This window comes from Hipposideros armiger, unplaced genomic scaffold, assembly GCF_001890085.2.
Source record: "Hipposideros armiger isolate ML-2016 unplaced genomic scaffold, ASM189008v1 scaffold_6, whole genome shotgun sequence".
Classification (NCBI taxonomy): domain Eukaryota; kingdom Metazoa; phylum Chordata; class Mammalia; order Chiroptera; family Hipposideridae; genus Hipposideros; species Hipposideros armiger.
In genome coordinates, this window is record NW_017731356.1 from 3,160,265 (window position 1) to 3,180,917 (window position 20,653).

General features: G+C 45.0%; 1 protein-coding gene across 1 annotated transcript in view; it reads left to right on the forward strand.

Moving 5' to 3' along the window:
- Positions 1 to 3,572: 3,572 nt before the first annotated feature.
- The window catches only part of FMO1 (flavin containing dimethylaniline monoxygenase 1), a 20,266-nt gene continuing 3,185 nt past the window's right edge, over positions 3,573 to 20,653 (forward strand). Inside the window, exons 1-7 of the mRNA XM_019647852.1 lie at positions 3,573 to 3,882; positions 11,123 to 11,311; positions 11,945 to 12,107; positions 13,917 to 14,059; positions 17,297 to 17,496; positions 18,484 to 18,839; positions 19,359 to 19,431. Of these exons, the coding sequence (XP_019503397.1) occupies positions 3,730 to 3,882; positions 11,123 to 11,311; positions 11,945 to 12,107; positions 13,917 to 14,059; positions 17,297 to 17,496; positions 18,484 to 18,839; positions 19,359 to 19,431 (1,277 nt within the window). The 5' untranslated portion in view covers positions 3,573 to 3,729. The remainder of the gene's footprint in view (positions 3,883 to 11,122; positions 11,312 to 11,944; positions 12,108 to 13,916; positions 14,060 to 17,296; positions 17,497 to 18,483; positions 18,840 to 19,358; positions 19,432 to 20,653) is intronic.

Here is a 20,653-nt window from a genome sequence, read left to right on the forward strand (position 1 = left end):
AGTAACTAGTGGCATTGGTGTATTTTTCGCCCTGATAAAATTTCCTGCTGTGTTACCCATCATTCTGTCTAAAAGTATAGGAGCCGCCAACTGGAAATAAATTTTAGTTGAAAAAAATAAAGGAAGACAAAACTTTTTCTAAAAGGCATTTACTAACCCTTTTAATCACCTTAGTTTTATATAATTACAATACCTGAACAAGAGATTGGATACATTGATTTTTATCCACATGTGATGGCAGTATTTACCTTGTGTGCTTATGTTTTTTAGTGTTTGCTTTTGCAAATATGGGAACAACTCAAATGAAACCCTCCTGACACACCCAGCAGATTTGAAGTGAGAAAGGGAAGAAAGAAAGAAAGGAAAGGAAAGGAAAGAAAGAGAGAGAGAGAGAGAGAGAGAGAGAGAGAGAGAGAAAGAACCCTTAAGAGTGACTTTGAAACCTATTTTGTGCTCTTCTTTTTTCTTTTTCTGTCTTTCCCTTTCTGTCATCATCTGTCTTAACATTTCCCTACTCATCTCCCTCACTTGCTAAAAGACAACCTTTAGATACAGATTTCTAGTTTTCCCCAATGGCTCTGATTCCAAATGTGCTGTAACTTTGTCTCTGTAAATAAACCCCAAATTATCAAGGTGGATAGCCACAAAAATATCAAATTAAAGACAAATCTCCTGAAGATGTGACCATAACCTAGCAACATCTTTTGGGGGCCTAGCGTGTCCCAAGACTGTGCTAAATGCTTTTTGTACATCAGTTGGTTCGTTGTTACAGCATGTTCTACCTCCAGCTTCGTTTTAGAAAGAAGGACACACAATATCAGCTCCTGGGGAAGGGGGATAATTTTTTCTCCCATCTTTCTAAGCTCTTCTGGCTGAGCTAATAATCAAAGGAGCATGAGACAGATTAACAGGAGAAAATGTCTAAATGTATTACATATGCACATACGGGGTTTCCATAAGAACATAAGCCCCTAGGACAAACAGGGCCGTGGAGGCTTATAAGCCCTTTTGAGCTAAGGAGAAGGTGGGGGTTGAGGTTTGGGACTTCAGAGGGCAGGAGGCCAATGCACATGGAGACGGAAAAGCAAATGTTTGGCAAATAAATGTTTGCTGGGTCATCTCTAACAACCAGGAGGACTTTGATCAAAGGGCCCTTGCTAGGTTCCTCTCTGTCCATCCACACGCTAGCTCATGTTAAACTGTAGTTACCTGTGATGACAGCTCCCTTTCTGGAGCAGGTCCTCTATCTAAATTCCTTTGAAAGCAGGTAGGGGGTAAGTCAAAACAGTTTTCCTGAGTCTTTCCTTTCTTAAAAATACCCAGCCAAAAACAATCAGTATCCCAAAGACGCATCTTTTGGAGTGGCACACTCTGCTTCCCCTCACTTCCCCAAAATACGTGCTCAATTAATTTTCCTCTCATTGAAAAGGAGTTAAGGTGATGACTTCAATTCATTTTACCCATCAGAAAATCAACCCGCTGCCAAATATTTATGCAACAATTATTAGAGGCCAAATGTGCTGCTAGGAGCTGTGAGAAAACAAGACAAGTCAAAGAAAATGCCCTACTTTGGGGGAACACAGAGCCTTACGTAGAGAGACCAACAGATATGATCAGGTGAATGCTCACTATAATGTTCTTGTGGGGAAACACACTATTTCCTGTAGGGGTCAAGAAAATGGCAACCTTACCAGGGTGACAAGCAGACATGGCTGCCTCCGGGGACCATCTCTCATGCTCCCGTCTCCAGAGCCCACTTCCTCGCCTTCTCTGTCTGTTGGGGTTCTACTCATCCTTCAAAACCTGCAGCAGTATTCCTGTGTTGCTTTCCCACCACCCCAAAATCAGAGTTAGCACCTCTTGCTACCCGCTCTTATTGCAATGTGTACGTCAGACGTATCTCCGTCTTAGCACCTGACACAGAACATTGCAATTATTTTCGAGCCTGACTTTCCCACCACATTCTAGAGAACGCATCGTGCCTTATTCACCTGTTGCTCCCCCAATACCTCACCTAGAACTCAGCAACACAGAAGACCCTTGTCCAGTGGCTGGTGGCTAAATGAAGCCGAGAGTGAATCATAGAATCTGAGTTGACAGGGCCTCTAGGCATTGGAGTCCACCCTCTATGTCATCTATTAATCTCTCACTTACAATATCTCCAAAAAAAAATCATCATATGAACGCTGCCTGAACAAAGCAAAGAGCAGAGCTTGGCATGCTGGAAAGTGCTTATATCGAGCTGAAATCTGCCTCCCTGTATCTTCTTCGTGCGTGGTGGGCAGGTAGGCATGGAAAGCCAACCCCTCATCACCATCAGAGACTGCTGCCCCTCCAGGGAACATGGCAGTGTCACCATGGGGCAGGTGGAGGACTGTCTGACCCCAGGCTGTGAGAACGTTGGGAGGTAGCAGCTAAGCACCCAGGCTTTGGACCAGATGGCTGGGTTAAAGTTTAGCTCTGCCAGTGGCTGCTGTGCGATTCGGGGCAAGTGATTTAACCCCTCTGTGCATCACAGAAATGGAGAAAATCGTAGTAGTTTTCTTGTAGTGTTTTGTGAGAATCAGGTCTTAGAGCTGTTCCTGGCCCATAGAAAATGCTTAATAACTATGACCTGTTGTGACTGTCCTAGAAAACATTGTCCGTAATAGGTTTCTTCTGCCTTTCCCATCACTGAGTGCCTGCTCTTTTAATTCCGGTAGCATTTCACACTAAATCATGTGACTTTTTGATGCTGTTCCCTACCATGTTTCTGTGACCATTTTATCTCCCCAAGTTAGTAGGTTTTTTAAAGCACAAAGGTCATAGAATAGATGGAAAAAGTGCCCCTAGCATGGCTCCGCTGACACCAGAGTAGAAGGGCAGCACAGGGAGATGTCATTTCCTTGGAGAGAGGCTAGTTGCGCTTGTCCTGCCATAGTGTCCAGAGCAGGTGTCCCGGCTGGGAGGAAAGGACCCCTGGTATAGCGCGGACCAGTGTTGCATACTTCCTTAACTAGGATGCTGTAGTTTCAGATACACGCTGCCTGATGGAAAGCAGCAGCCTAGTTCAGTGAGATGAAATGCATGCACTCCAACGGTTCGCCTGGTCCGAGCGAAGACCCGCCAGGGACCTGGCTGCCTGTGAGTGGACCATGGGAACCTTGGGCAAGGACACGGACCGTCTTGGGTTCACTTTGCAAAAGGGGCTGTTGGTACTGACTCTTATATCAGGGGCCGGACACAGTACTGTAAACATCTGCCTTTTCAAACATTGGAAGGATCACTGCGGAGAGGAAGATGAGAGTGATGAGTAAAAATCCGTGTCTGCTAAGGTGGCACTTGCCTGGTCTGCGGCTCTCGTGCCTTCTGGAGTTAGTGAAGGGGGGCTGGAGGCAGCAGCACTGTCCAGAATGCAAAGGTCTGTCCACCAAAAGGTCCCAGTTCAGCCCCTCGGCCCAAAGCTACAGCCCCGGCAGCAACTGCACAACATTTGGTACCAGCTACAAGTGAGCAGAGGGAGGGCGCGGGGAGGAGGGGAAGGGGAGTGGGGGAGGTATACCAAGCACTGTTTTCAACCAGTGACCGGACCGTTTCTCTTCTCACATTCACAACATCAGAGACCAGCTACAGGCGATTCGATAGGAGCAAATCCCTTAATCTTCCAAATCTTTTTTCTGGTTTGCTAAGCAGGCAAGAATGGGGTGGGGCTTCCACTTGTGAAAGAAAAAAGAAAAGAACTTCTGCTGGATGTTCCCTACACAGGAGAACATGGCCAAGCGAGTGGCAGTTGTGGGAGCCGGGGTCAGCGGCCTGGCCGCCATCAAGTGCTGTCTGGAGGAAGGGCTGCAGCCCACCTGCTTCGAGAGGAGCGACGACCTTGGGGGGCTGTGGAGATTCACCGTAAGTGGGGCTTTGCAACCACTTTGTTATGTGTCTATTGAGAAAAGGGCTTGTCCTTGTCCACGGCAAAAAAGGAGATTGGATTTCTTTCACAAAGGCCAGCTGCCCTGGGGAGGGGCTAGGACTGAGGCATGTCTGCTGAACAGGGGGGCCAGGAAGGACCGCTAAAATTGATCCAGGAAAGAAACGGGGCACAGCCTGAGCTCAAGTGGGAGGTGTGTCAGCCGCCATACAAACTGTAAAGCAAGATGCTCAGGAAGGCTGGAAGAGGATGGGGTGCCTGGGACAGGCCAGGAAAGCCGCAGATATGGGGAGCAGGAGCAGAACCAGGGGCTGCAGGGTTTGGGGGCAAAGGTGTAAACACAGTGTGGGCATTTCAGCCTCTGCAGCTCTGGACGGCATGCGTCTGCTCCTTTTTCCAGCCCTGTTAGAGCTGGAGGAAAATGACACAGGGCTGGCTGGGTGCAGAGTGAGTTCTAGCCTCAGGGTCCCGCTTCCCAGACAATCCCAGCCCATGCCGAGAGCAATCACAAGGCAAGAATGTGGGTTTGGAGCCTGTTTTGTTTCTTGAGCAAAAGAAAGTCATAGTTTCAAGTCTCCGCGGGGACTATGGTCTGGACTGGGAAGGAGGTTGGCTGAGGCAGGAGAGCAGGGGATTATAAAGCCCCCAGTTAACTGGCCCAGGGCCCAGGGGCGTCACAGGGGCCTTGTGGAGGCTCCCTGAAACTCTGTATGCCCCATGCATCCGCCCGGGAACATGTGCATCAGATGTCCCCAAACCTCTTATTTTCCCTCCTTCTCAGGAAGGCACAAACATTTCCTGTGTAGTTTAAACGTGCTGAGGAGAAAGTTGATGGGAACAGCGAACCAGGGTGTGGAGTCAGATATCCTGGCCTCAGAGCCGCTAAGGGGCTAGAGAAAGACGGAGCTTTCCTCTAGGATAACAAGGCTGAGGTTTGGACCCGGAATAAAGTAACGGTTTTCTAACTCAGTGAGCAAAAAGCTCCAGCGGGGCCAAGGTTGCGAGTTTAGTCACCGTTCTTCCAGCACAGGCCAACTTGGCTCACATACAGAACTGTAGATATGGGGGCCGGCCGAGTGGCTCAGCTGGTTAAGAGCACGAGCTCTGAGCAACAGCGTTGCCGGTTCGATTCCCACATGGGCCAGGGAGCTGCGCCTGAGCTGAGCTGCCGCTGAGCTGCCAACAGGTGGCAGGATGGCTCAGCTGCTGAGAGCACGTGCTCCTAACAACAAGGTTGCCGGTTTGACTCCTGCATGGGATGGTGGGCTACGCCCACCCACAACTAAGATTGAACACAGCACCTTGAGCTAAGAGGCCGCGAGCTGCTCACGGGCGGTCGGATGGCGACTGGACTTGGAGCTGAGCTAGCTGCGCCCTCCACAACTAAGACTGAAGGACAACAATTTGGCTTTTCTCCTTCCCCAACACTGTTCTCCTTCCCTAACACCCCAATAAAGTCTAAAAAAAAAAATAGAACTGTAGATCTGGAAATGTGTCCAACCACCGAACGTGACCACCAACGCCTAGAGACCGACCCTAGGGGACGAGGTGAATGAGTGCAGTTGTTCCCATGATTCAAGCTGCATATGTTCCAATAGGATAGCAGAAACCCGACACCCATGACACCATAACTCTCCCCTCCCACGTCCACTGAAGACATTGCTAATCAAGCATGATACCCTTCCCCAGGTAAGCCTCAGATGCCTTCTTAACACAGTGCTCCAGAGAAGCACTGCTAATCCATCAGAGGGGGGTCTGAAACTACCCAATTAGAGGGGCAATTAGCAGAGTTATTTGGTTAATCTGCCAAAGTGAAAAGTGAGCCCAGAGACCTTGAGATACCAGGCAAAAATGTTCTTTATATAGGGGACAGACTTATATATACACACAAAAATAATCACTGATGTAGGAGTTAAGAGAAATCAGTTCTAGATCCAGCTGTGCCCAGCTAGCTGTGTGACTTGGGCAGGCCAAACATCTATGCACAGAGCACTGTGGGGAACACAAAACCGAGAGGGATTCACCCTGCGCTCCGGGAGCTGTGGGGCTGGTGGGAAAAGGGCAGGATCCGACAAGTCAGAAACGGGGCTACGGGCGTTTAAATGAGGTCAGGATTACATCCACTTGAGGGAAACCAGGGAAGGCTTCATGGAAGAGATGGTATGTGATGGACTGAAAGGTTTCAACAGGCAGAACAGATCGAGGGGGAGACATCAGGGAGGGAACCAGGAAAGAAAAAGGACTGGGCATGCTTGGAAAATAAAAGTAGCTTATTGGTGTATGTGATACATGTAAGAGAAATAATGGGGGGGGGGGCGAATGTTTGGATAAGGGATTCACGCTCAATTTAGAAAGCAATGGATACCGAGGAGCAAGATTAAGGAGATTTGTTGCGGTGGTTGTTGATATGCTTGTGGGAGAACCCAACTATGTTTACAGGTAGAGAAAGCACCTGGGTGGTAGGAAATGGTTGAATCCATAAGCCCTAACTGGGACACACTCCTAGCAGCAAAGGGAAGGAGTGGAATCACAGGCCCCAGTGGAAGGGTTCACCTTGGCTCCCCACTTCCTCAGAAACTGGAGGGGAAGGAAAACAAAAGGAAACGTGAGCATGGAAGAGAAATGTTAAGATGGAGGGAAAAGAAGATCGAAGAGCACACGCCTCAGAGGCCCCGGCTCTTTCAGGAACATACGGCAGCTGTGGAGGGCGAAGGAGAGGAGGTGAAGAGTTAAGAAAAGTGGAGAAGGCCACGGAAACATATTGCATGTGATAGGACATCAAAAGGATGGGAAGGGGCGGATCCAGCAGTAGCCAGCGAAAACGGCGCCCAATTAAAAAGTCATTCCAGCCCTCATTGCCTCATTTATAAAATGAGAACACAGAACCAGTTTTAAAAATAAATAGAAGTTGAATAACTAGGGGGCTGGGATGCAGGGAAAACCACCCCCACCTCCATTCGGCACCCCCTCTTGACACAGCGGCCTCTGTAAGCATCTCTGTACTGCCTTTAGATTCCCCTAGAATCTGATTAACAACCCCTAAGCTAGGTGGCCGTGCAGGGGCCTTCCCGCCTCTAGCTAGGGGTCTCCTAGCCTTTCTAGAGACCTGCTGTCTCCCTCTACCCCAACCCATGCACACGTGCACATACACACCACAAAAGGTTGGCTGGAGGCATCTTTGCACTCAAAGCAGGTGGCCCCTTCCTCAAAACCTGCTCTTGCAAAGGCTGTGCTCGTCAGAAAGCATACAAGTGGGGCCCTTTGTCCCTGCTCTCGGCAGAAGGAGCCGTACCACAAAACGAAACAGGCAAAATGCAGAAACCCAGTAACGCACATGGGGCCACTTTCCATCCCCCCAAAATTAGAGAGATTATAAACTACTGCACTTAATTTAACGCTCACAAAGGCACGAACCTGGTCTCTTCCAGCGATCACAGCCTTAAGCAAAGAGGAAACCCACAAAGGTTGCAATGGAAAAGAAAGGCCACCATTCACTGGGGCGGGGAGGGGGTGGCGGCCTTTAAAAAAGGGGCACGTTGGTAATGAACCCACTTGTGACCACCAACTCAAGAGGTGGCAGGAGGTCTGTTCCACAACCGACTCTGTCAGGCTCTCAGGAGGGAAGGGAGGCTTAGGACAGTAACACTATAGGTTCCTGACCTCGATCGTAAGATAATACGGAAGAAATTGTCCTGTCGCCCAAAATGAATATTGCTCTTGGAGCACCTTAGTACGGGAAGGGGCCTTGAGACACGGCCTTCAGGTCGCACCACGCTGACGCCATCTAGAGGTCGTTCCACTCTGTGGCCCTGGTAGGAACACATTACGCTTTACCCTTCTCATCCCTGTGACACATTCAGGGACCTAACAACCCTCCCTAGAATGATGTCCTTCCTTCTGGGCCTCGAGGACTTTTCCTCCACACACACACACCCTTTCGTTTACTCAACACACACTGATTGAGCACCTACTGTGTGCCATATGTACCGTACATGTTTTAGATGCAGTGAGGGCGAGGGTGAGGTACAATACTTCACCCCTAAATCGCCGAGGAGTGATTTGTGCGCAGTGAGGGGTGCTCCTAATAGCGATTTCTACTCGAAGCTTGGTAAGCCTGATTCTTACTCTTTCTCTAACAGCCTTATTTCTAAAAGGTCGGTCATCTGGGTAGGTTTCCTTTTAGTCACGTGTTCAACAATCACTTATTGAATTCCTATTATCTTCAAGGGGGTACAGCGGGCAGGCCCCCGCCCCTTTGGGGGTGTCTAACATCTCTTCTGGGGTTTGCCCAGCTCTCCAGCATCACAGATCAGAGAGCCGAACACTGTCCTGCAGTCAGCCTGACTCTCACTAGAGGGACGGTGGCAAAGTAAAATGGGCTCAGGCTGCTCAAAAAGAGGGGAAGAGGAAGGTAGTAACTGTTCTTGGAGAAGAAGAGGTGTGAATGTCCAGCACAGAGAATGTCCCCGCTGGGGAGTGACTTTTATTGTCATTTTACACCTATTTTGAAAGTGAGAAGAGAGAGCCTCTGACCTGATAAAGCTTTCTTCCCATTGCCCATAATCCTCCCTGAAGGCCACGAAGCTGGAGAAAATAAATCTCGTGGTGGCTGTAGAAGGAGAATATGACAGTTAACGGTGAGGGGGAGCTTACCAGGCACTGCTGTAAATGCATCATAGCTGTCATTTCAGTTTATCCTAAGGGACATGTACGGTTATAATTCCTACTTGTAGCTGAGGCAACTGAGACACAAACAGCTTAAGAACATGTCCCAGGTCATCAGCTAAAAGCTCAGAGTTTCAGTCTGAACCCAGGTGGTGTGACTTTGGGTCTGTCCCGCCGAGAAGTGCACTTCATGTGTTTCCAGGGTGTGTGGCCCAGCTCAGGAATGAGGGCAGGCACATCCTGGACCGTCCACGGGCTCTCATGCAGTGTCCTAGTGGATGGCGGTGACCTTCACCTTGTATTATAGGGCAAAATGAACCAGGAAGCCAGACACCACTCCATTCAATCTCTTTCTCTTTCCCTCTCTCCACAGTCCATCCCTCCACCACCCCCCAATCATTTTTACCTTCATCCATTTTCAGGAGGCATGTGCTTCTATACTCAGAGTGCCAGGGCAACTGGCAGACCCACACAGGCACAATGCCAGGAGTGCCTTGCAGCTGGGGTCCCCACCAGCCTGGGGACCACTGGGGCACATTGTCCACTGAGACAAACACTGGAGGGCAGGGCCAAGAACCCACATCCCCCTTTAGAAGTGGCCTGGACCCCATACTCCCTGTATGGATGCTAAACACTCCAGACCTGGTGTTTTTCCACGAGAAACAATCAATGGTAGGAAAGAGAGACTGCAGCAAAGAGATGGCGCTGGCTTCCACCCGAAGGGCTGTTTCCACTCTGGGCTACAGTTCCTCCCCACTAACATCTGTGATACATTATATCACAATAGGCTTCAGTGTTGCCCGGAAGGTTCTCTTCTCCCTGTCTGTACAATTACCTTCCAAAGTTTTGCAAAACAGTTATTTGGGGTTTTTTTCTTTATTTTTGTTTGTTCATTTGTTTTAAAGTCCCATAAAATACATGTATCCCTGATTTATGCAATTCCAATGAGTTCCCATTACTCTTTGATATCCAAACGTGCCATTAACAAAATGTTTTAAATTTTTTGAACTATTTTTACGGAAATCTTTACATCATGTACTATGCACATCTCACCCTCCCCCCCCCAACAATATATATTCCTAGTTTAGCCTTTTATTACTGTTAATTCGAAATTGATAGTATTAAGAGAGTATTATTGACTATGTCATGTTCTCATATGCCAGAGAAAAGTGAGGGAGCTTTGGCTACATACTAATTGACCCCAAAATGACTGATTTTATAACTGATGTTTTCCCCCTTATACAGACAAGAAAAAAGTTCTAAGATGTCCTCAAATTACACCAGGCCAGAGGGTGGATGGGAAGGACGAGAGAGGTTAATCAGTTAACAACTTCTGGGCAAAACCAACAAAAGACTGATGACATTCCTGATTGCATGTTAAAACTCTGAGTTAACTTCCAGGATCGACAGGCACCTCTGCTTCTTGCTTACGCACAAACTCTGCAGACTGTTTCCCACCGCCAGTCCTCAAGAGTAAACCCTTCTCCTTACAGACTACACACCTATCCCAGAACCAGCCCCACTTCACCTTCTCCCACCCCCTTCATCTGTAGTCAATGTAATTGTTTCAAAACAACTTACATCTTTCTTCACCAAACTGCTGGCATAAAAGAGCCTGGTCAATCCCAGGATGGTGGACCTGCTGTCACCTCCATCCAGCCCTGCTGGTGGTGGTTTAGATTGCATGCCCCAGGACCTGGTCCTTTTCTGGCTAGCATATATAGCTTAATAAACTCTTTCTTTTAGAAAAGATTTCAGCTATGAAGATTTCTATTTAACAATACTATAGCTTCTTCCTTTGCTGTTTGCTCTCACTTCTCAATACTACAGCTCTTCACATCTGTTCCTATTGTGGTTTTTTTCCCTATAACCCAGAGGAAACTTGTTGACTTTAAATCAAAGCAAACCAACACTAAGCTTAGTTCTAATGTTTCAAGTTTAAGGGTGTTCTTCAAGCTCTGCGAGCCAATAAAGTGGCTGTTGACCTAATAACCATCCAAAATTGTAGAGAATTTTTATGAGTTTATTTCAGCCTGACAACAATTGCCAGGAAGCAAAATCTCAATGGATTGAGGAGACGCTCTGGATAATGGCAGTTCTGCAGCTGATTTTCTACATTAGAATCAAACGAGGAGGCCTAAGGAGGGTGAACCTGAAATCCATGAGTAGTAGAGTAAGGGAGTGGGAGAGAGCAAAGTGGAGAAATCTCTAGGATTGGATAAAAAGTAAGATGGAGAGACACATGCCTCTTTTACATTGGCAGGTGCAGGACAGTTAGTCATTCACGTTTACAGCACACAGAGTTGGTGTGTGGGGAACAAGAAAACAACGAATGGTTCTGTGGTTTCGTGCTCCGCTGTGATGTGTGTGCCTTCAAAGGGTAGGAAAGAACAATGACTGACATTCCACAGGCACGTTATCCTAGATGCACAGGAACAGTGGGCAGGCTCACTTAAGGCAAAGACTGACCTTTGCTGAGGTGGCTATAGGCTGGGATGTGACACACATGCACACACACACACTCCTGCTCACGTGTGGGCACTGTTTGTACAGGACCATGTCGAAGAAGGCAGAGCCAGCCTCTACAAGTCGGTGGTTTCCAACAGCAGCAAGGAGATGTCTTGTTACTCAGACTTTCCATTCCCAGAAGATTACCCAAACTATGTGCCAAATGCTCAATTCCTGGAATATCTCAGAATGTATGCAAATCGGTTCAACCTTCTGAAATGCATTCAGTTCAAGGTAAGACACAGAACATCCGTTCCGTTAGTAGTCTTGTTTCCCTCCCTTATCAGAGATGGGTATGTTGAGGAATTAACACAGAGAAAGCAACATGAATGGAAAGATTGACCAAAATAAGTAGCAAATAAGATTTGCATTCACAACCTTAAAAGTACTCGTGATCAAAACAAAATCACTGTCTCTAAGAGATATGTGCACCCCCATGTTCACTGCAGCATTATTTACTAAGGCCAAGACATGGAAACAACCTAAGAGTCCACTGATGGATGGATGGATAAAGAGAATGTGATATATAATGGAATATTGTTCAGCCATAGAAAAAGAAGGATATCCCACAATTTGCAGGAACATGGATGGATCTTGAGGGTATTATTATGCTAAGTGAAATAAATCAGACAGAAAGACAAATACCGTATGATCTTATTTAAATATGGAATCTAAAAAACTGAACTAATAGAAAGAATAGATCACTGGTTACCAGAGGTGGCTCAATTCTATTTCTAGGGTTATGTTCATGAATTATATCTAGTCTGTGCTCTAGAATGTTTGAAATATCTACTGGCCCATCAGCCAGCAAGCCTTTACTGGAACCTTGACAACTATTAATCATGACATCTACGATTCTTTTTTCAGACTAAAGTCTGCAGTGTAAGCAAACGCCCAGATTTTACCGTCACCGGCCAATGGGAGGTGGTCACTCTGCGTGAAGGGAAGCAAAAGTCCGCCATCTTTGATGCTGTCATGGTTTGCACTGGTTTTCTTACTGACCCATATTTGCCACTGGACTCCTTTCCAGGTACAGCATTGTCTGCAACTAACCTTATTTTGTCTCCTGGGAGCCCTCCAGGTACTCGATGGGCCTGGGTATGAATCCCTATGTCTCCTCCATTACATAAAGCTGTGAGGTAACACGGGTTTTTATTAGCCAGCCAGTTTCTGGCCAGTTTCTTGGCTTTCATAGGTTCCAAACAACCCATGAGTGCCAAAGAGTAGGATGAATAACTAACGAGCAGCTTTATACTTCGCTGAGGTTCAATGTCCCTCCTTAAGTGACTGGCAGCACTTGGAAAGTCTTCTAAGACACGGGATGCTTAGACAAGTTGGGAGTTTAAGCACGTTGCCAGTGTTGAGTTTAGGGGCCTCAAAGGTCAATCAGTGAACAAAGGAAAAAGAAATTTGTTTGTTTGTTTATGAGTTATAGCAATTAACTAGATCAGAGGTTTATGGCATTAGATCACTAGTCAACAGGGAGATAAGTCTTAGGAGGCAAGTTAAGACATCTTTGTGTCTCAGTTCCTCTTTCTGCCTTTTGCAACCATGAATCATGTTAATCTATGTCAAATGTCAATTGAACTGCAACTCAGGGGGTATAGAAAATGCAGTGGTATGATTTATTTTATCTGCAGAAAACGTTCAAAAAATTAAAGAATTCAAAAAGTTAAAACTTTAGAAAGTGTTTTTCTCAACATGTCCTGTACTGATCCCAAGGCTATTTGTCTAATAAACTCACGAACTTCCAATCATCCTTGGTTACTCAAGTTAGGTCAAGTTAAGATATCCTAAAAACTGCCCTAGAAGAGAATCACTGAAGGAAAGCATCAAGTTTAGGCTTCTTCCCAGTGCAGGAAACTCTTCTCCAATATCCCTGAGAGACGCTCAACAGCCTCTGCTTGAACACGTTCAACAGTGAACTCGCACTATTCCACAAGACAACCCAATCCTTCGTCAGCTGTTTTCAGCACAGAAAATTCCTGAGTAGTGAGCTACGCCAAACTCCCAGGAAGGAGTGCCTGGTACAGGGTCACTCAGAGAATCCAGCATGTTCCATGCCATAGAAAGTGCATTGCTTTTAGCACCTACAGTATTTAGCATGAAGTGCTAAGAATATAGTGGTGGATAAGACACCACGTAGTCTATATGGAGAGAAATTTTATTGGAGTCTGATGGAGGAATCACAGTCTACATATACCCTGGAGGGATACCAATACTCATTTTACAACAATGTATCTCCAATGGCCCTGAATCTGTCCCCCAGGTGTCACTCAAGTCAGGTCATATTAGGATAAAGCAACACAGTCAATGTACCCAGTTTGAATAGGGTGAGCTTGGGACCCAAGAGATATAGATTTTAAGCTATACAATTAAGAGCTAAATAATTTGGGGCCTTCCACTTAACTTTTCTAAACCTTTGTTTTTTCACCCATAAGTTGTTCTTTGTAAAAAGCTCTCTATAAATCAAATGTTAATATATAGGATATCACTGCCCCATGGATTTCTATCAACCTTTAAATGGTAATGACTCCTTACACTTTTCCTAATAAGTCTTTATGCCATAATATTTCAACTCAGTAATGAATCACCTAGTGACTAAAACTAGAGGCCCATCTAGTGACATGGAGTAAATACCTCCATTGAATAAGTAACCACTCACTAATTGCTGCTGCATCTTATAATGTCATATATTCATATTTCAAATCTTCTTTAAATTGAGTATGCTCTTATAAACAACCTAAACCTGTCAAAAGGATGTTATTAACTGAACAATATGTATGTTTCGTTCACGGATCCTATAAACTCCCTATTTGACTTTTTTTTTTTCCTATAGGTATACATACCTTTAAAGGCCAGTACTTTCATAGCCGACAGTATAAACATCCAGATATATTTAAGGAAAAGAGGGTTCTTGTGATTGGACTGGGAAATTCTGGCACAGACATCGCTGTGGAGGCTAGCCACGTGGCAAAGAAGGTACCGGTCTTTCATATATATATATAAGCTTTTTGGTTTTTCTTGTTTTAGTTTTAAATGTTTTTTTGATTTCCATTATGAGTGCTTTTTAACTTACAAATAATTTTTTAAAAATTTTATTTTTCAATTACAGTTGACATTCAATATTATTGGATCGTCAGGAAAGTCATGACACATTTTTGCGTTGAAAAACATAGAAAAATACGTCATGACTTTCCCGGCCACCCAATAGATTAGTTTCAGTTGCACCACATAGTGGTTAGACATTTCTATAACTTACAGGGTGATCCCCCCAATAAGTCTAGTACCCATCTGACACCATAGTTATTCCAATATTATTTATTCTATTTCCTATGCTGTACTTTCCATCCCTGTGACTCCTTTGTAACTGCCAACAAGGAACCATTCTGGATATTATGGATGAAGAGCTTTATCTTAAGACACATACCTCGGGAAAACAGTGTTAGACACCATGATAAATGCTGACCGGAATGAAAATGCCTAAAACACATAGATTTCTAAAGTGTTTCTAAAATAGATTTTTAAAGTTCTTTTTAAATGTTTGCACATTTTACCGTCAACTGCAGGTGTCATCTAGCCTCCAAAACCTACTTCTGGGACTTCCTATTTTTTGTTGTTTGCCCACTCACCCAATGAGAGTTCCCAAAGACACTGGCTTCTTACCCAGTTCCATAGGTCAGAAAATATTGGCAGTTTCTCCTCACTAAGATGTCCCATTTGCTCCCCCCTTTCCTTATTGGTTGCCACCACCATCATCAGATCCATAGCACCTCACACTAAGGCTGTTGTTGCATTGTCCTCCTAATGACAATAGTAGAAACAGTCAATATTTATTGTGCTTCACTAAATGTTCTACTGCGTTACCTCAACCAATCATCGAAACAAGCCACTGAAGGGTCGTCAGTACCCTGACGACAAATGAGGAAACTGAGGCTTACAGAGGTTAAGGAGCCTGCCTAAGGTCAAAACCCCAGCAGCAGGCAGAGCCAGTTTTCAAATCCAAGCCTCTTTCATTCAAAGTTCCCGTCCCTAATTCTACCCTGCACCCCATCCCCAGTCCATCTTTTCACACATGATAATCTACCCAGACGAACAAATCCTCTGCACAGTCTGTTCTTGTTACGACATTCTCGTGTTTAAAAAAAAACAAAACAAAACCTTCCAATAATTCCCCTTCCTTAAAAAAGACAATAAATTGCAGATGTATTAGCTCTGCGTTATAAGGTTCTCCATAATCTGGTCCAAATCTGCCATTTTCATTTTATCCCCCGCCCCTACTGTTCTGCACAATCATCAGCTGCAGCCTGACAGGTGTCTCCTGAGCCCTTTCCAATCCCTGGGCCTCCGTTTTCCCCTTTGCTCACCCACATTCCCCTTCTGCAGTGCCCTCTTTTCTTTTATTACAATTTACACGTACACGCTCAGCTACCCCACCACAACACAAAGCAATCTCTCCCTAGTAAAAACTTAGGTAATAATTGTACTTTACATTCGTCAGTTGGCACTTTGTCTTATTATTGCTAATTACCTTTTATGGTATATGTTTTCCTTCCAAATATGCTATAAACTCATTGAGAGCCATTCACCCAACAAATACATACTAGCTGTTGGCTTCTGAGGTGCTGAATGTTATGCCAGGTGCTGGGGACACACTGGAGAATGCCAACAACAAAAACAAGGTTCCCACTATTGTGGAGCACGTAGTCATGAGGAAACCAGATGGCAAGTAAATAAGTGTAAATATTATACCTGGATCAATAATTGCAAGAGTAAAAATAGCTATAAAAAAAAAGGATTGGAAGTGCGTAACTTTTGATATTCCCTCTGGAACTTTCAAAAACGAACTTGATGATTGATCTGTTAGATAGATAGATAGATAGATAGATAGATAGATAGATAGATAGATAGATAGATAGATAGATAAAGGAAAGACAGAAGTTTGGTGGAATTCTGAAAGAAGACAAAGGAGGGCCTGAAACAAAAATTAACACAGTCCCATCCACTATGACCACCCCATGTGGGTAGCATATTATTATTTCTATTTTTCTAATTGTTTGGAAATTTTTTCAATCAGCAAACATGCTTTGGCATATATAGTATCATTTCTGTATCAACAAAGAAACTCATCTCAGTTTAGAACATAACTCATATCTAATAAAAGGTCCTATCTGATTCTGCATCAGGACCCAGAGAGAGGCAGATTCAGTGCAAATACGTCTAATATCAAAATCACTGATACACTCGTAGTTCTTGCCCCACATTTCCTGTATTGCATCTACTGCTCGATTATAAGTCCAAACAAATATATAACAAAAACAGACACTGTGGCTCCAGTCACCATGCCCCAGGGTTTGGAGGAGGAAAAAGCTGTGAAATCAGTTGTTTTGAATCTGCAACGCAACAGATTGGTTGACTGAATTTTTTGAGTTTTAAATAGCTACAATATATAGACAACTTCTTATTGTGTAGGTACCAAAACAACTACTAGTTTAATGAACTCAATCAGCTGGAAAACTCAATCTGTAAAAAAAAGAAAAAAAATCCACCAAAACGAATTGTATTAATGAATTAACAGTCAGTTCAAACAATAGTTTCTGTTGAAACCCTTTGTGGACCTTTCAATTGCCACCATTCCCTGTTCTTACTGCCTACGTTTATTAGTGTACAAAGTTGTAACCACAGGAGACTTTAAGCTCCCGATAGCTTGCCACAGTATCTCGCTCACCTGGTGTCTAGCACTGAAGCTGACAGATAATAAGTGCTCAATAATATGTCCTAAGACATCTTAATACTCTACCAGCGGTTCTCAACCTGTGGGTTGCGACCCCTTTGGGGGTTGAACGACCCTTTCACAGGGGTCGCCTAAGACCATCAGAAAACAAAAAGATACATTACGATTCATAACAGTAGCAAAATTACAGTTATAGAGTAGCAACGAAAATAACTTTATGGTTGGGGGTCACCACAACATGAGGAGCTGTATTAAGGGGTCGCAGCATTAGGAAGGTTGAGAACTGCTGCTCTAGACACTCCAACCATTACCGCAAAAGAATAACTTTAAAATAGGAGCTGGAGGGGCGAAAACTCTCCTGTCAGGGATACATTCTGAGGGTGGCAGATGTTTGGGTATCCCTTAATTTCTGCAACTTCTCGAATCTCTGTCCAGGCCTGCCCTGTTCATATGTCAGCCTGAGTGACCTATTTGGTTGTTCCCAGGTATTCCTCAGCACCACTGCGGGGGCCTGGGTGAACAGCCGAGTCTCCGACTCGGGGTTCCCATGGGACATGTTATTCATGACGCGATTTCACAACATGATCCGAAACTCTCTCCCAACTCCCATTGTGACTTGGTGGATCGCAAGAAAGATGAACAGCCGGTTCAATCATGCAAATTATGGCTTAGAACCAGAAGACAGGTAAGTATGGCGTATCTTGCTGTACCTGCCGGGGGCTATTAGGAAGATGGTGTCTTAGTCCTTCGCGTGGCATGTCCAAACACGGCAATAACACAGCAACATGACTGAATAGGCAGGAAAATTTCATAAACTTACTTGATCATAGTAGCTCACGGTTTTTGAGTTCTTGGTAAGTGAAATCATGTATTTCATCATACCAACAACCTTTAAAGTGAGTATGATTACAAACACCCTTTCATCGTGGGTAAACTGAGGCTTAGAAAAGTTCAGTCACTTGCCCAAGTTCGCGTAGTACTAAGTGAGCTCTGTGGCCTTGGCATGTTACTTGGGCCTCAGCTGCAGCAATCTAAAGTGAATGATTTGTCTGCGGCTCTTGACCAAAGCAACACGGTTGCCTTGTTTCACTGGGTAGGACAAATCGAAACCTATAGTTGTCCTTCACCATCACCCTAATAGCGGTACCTTGTTGACCTTGTCAAGATGACCTTGATTTTAGTCTCCCCCCCAACCCCGGGCAGAGGCACCAGTGAGCATCATCTCTATTTGGCAATTTGGCCTACCTGCAGGATCACCTGAGTGCGTTTCCAGCTACATCACCGAGGCAGCGGTTCTCAACCTTCCTAATCGCGATCCCTTAATACAGTTCCTCATGTTGTGGTGACCCCCATCCATAAAATGATTTCCGTAAAAGGGATCAAATATATGGTGATGGAAGGAGAGCTGACTCTGGGTGATGAACATACAATGTAATATATAGATGATTGATTACAGAATTGTACACTTGAAACCTATGTAACTTTACTAACAATTGTCACCCCAATGAACTTTAATTTAAAGAAACAAATTTTTTTTTAAGTTCAGGAAAGGAAAAAAGAAAAGATTGGCACTTCCTGCCTAGCCGGGGGCAGAGTCCCCAGGGAGGAAGGCGGGAGAAGGTGCGAGGGATGGCTGCATGGTCACTGGCAGATCTCTCATGTTTTTGTTTAGGACACAGCTGAAAGAGCCCGTGCTAAATGATGAGCTCCCAGGCCGTATCATCACCGGGAAAGTGCTCATCAAGCCAAGCCTAAAGGAGGTGAAGGACAACTCTGTCATATTTAACAACAGCCCAAAGGAAGAGCCCATTGACATCATTGTCTTGGCAACTGGATACACCTTTGCTTTCCCCTTCCTGGAGGAGACCGTAGTGAAAGTTGAAGATGGTCAGGCATCACTGTACAAGTACATCTTCCCTGCGCATCTGGAAAAGCCCACCCTGGCTGTGATTGGCCTCATCAAACCCTTGGGCTCCATGATACCCACAGGAGAAACGCAAGCTCGATGGGCGGTTCAAGTCCTGAAAGGTAAGTGCATGGGAAAGAGCAAGGCGGATGCATTCGTGTGCTGTGTGTCATTTTGGGTCCTGGAAATTTTGAGAGCCTCCCTAGCTCCTATCCAAAACATCAGAATCTTTAAAAGCAGCATTCATTCGTTTGCTCACTGAAGTCCACGATCATAATGAATGTATGCTACTACCAGCACAACAGGTAAATTAGGGGCCAAAAAACATACTAAATTGTGCCTAGCTGTTATTTTGACTGCATCAACTGGCTCAGTTCATATTGAAACATTCAATCAATGGAATGACAAAACTCGGGCACAGCTGTTGTGAGGTTCATTCATATCAAGTAAGTAGTGAGTTGACCAGATGCCTATCTTTCCAGCTGCAGGTGTTATTACTAGGAGTATGTTTGCCAGAAGAACAGATGAGTAGCCAGGTACTAGAACTAAAGATGAGTAGTAACAAAGCACCTTTACCCATTAAGGAAGCGCCTACACCTCAAGTTAAATGGACTTTTTTTATTTGTCTGTTTGTTTTATAGGTGTGATTAAGTTACCACCAGCAAGTGTCATGATAGAGGAAGTTACTGCAAGAAAAAAAAACAAGCCCAGTGGGTAAGTTAACGACTTATGAATCCTTTTTGAATCCTAACTGAAATTGGTAAAAACAGTAGCAAAAAGAGGTGCGAGTTACGCCACAGGTAAAAAAGTCACCAAAGACTAAAAGGAAAAAACTAGGATTGCTTGTTTAAGGAGAGAGGAAGGAGAGGGAAATTGAGAAATTTTAATGTCACGATATCATCACTTCAGACGATGGTCATCTAATACCACATGGAGTTTGGATTCTAAACCAAATATAATAAACCCTCCTCTACCAGATACATTATTCCGTGATCAGCAGACGAACAGCTGTGTTCCATCCACTCTGACACTAGAAGGATCTGCTTACTCATCCATTCAACAAACCTGTATTCAGCTCTTTTTGTTTTGTTCAGACACAACTCTAGAGCAAGAGTCAGCAAACTGTGGCCTGTGAGCCAAATCTACAGACCACCTGTATTTTTCTTTCACAGTTTTAAATGCCTAGAAACAAAAGAAGCAAAAGAATATGTTGTGATGGGTGAAAAGTATACGCCATTCAAATCACAGTGGCCCTAAAGTGCTATGAGAACATAGCCACACTCATTCATTGACGTCTTGTCTGTGGCTGCTCTCCAGTTACAACAGCACAGTGGAGTAGTTGAGGTAGAGACTGTAACGTGGTCCTCGAAGCCTAACGCATTTGCCCTCTGGCCTTTTGCAGAATAAGTTTGTGGATCCCTTCCCTTGCGCAGAGGTTTCCACCTGTGCTCTACTCTCTGGCTACCATTCAAGGGCTGGGGATAAAGGAAGGGAGGTGGCCAGTGATGGAGTATTGGGGGCTCCCCACTCTCACTCCTAATCCAACGAAAACATCTCTGGTTTTATCGGTTTTGCTGTTTATCTATTTTGGGCTATGATACAAATTTTGCCTTAAACATAAAAAAAAAAAAAGTTTCTAAGGACAAAAAAAAAAGTTTTACAATCACTGCATTTAAAAAACTTTTAGGGCCAGCTGAGTGGCATGTTGGTTAGGAGTTGGCTTGGGACACCAGCTCTGAGCAGCAGGGCCCCGGTTTGGATCCCACATGAGGGCCAGTGACACTGCGCCCTCTACAGCCAAGATGGTGAACAACAGCTCAACCTGGAGCTGGGCTGCCGTGAGTCGCCAGCGATGGCTTAGGCTGCAGTGGAGCTGGCCGGCAGCTGGCATGAGCCTTCGTGAGCTGCCGTGAGCCACTGTCCAATGGCTGGCGAG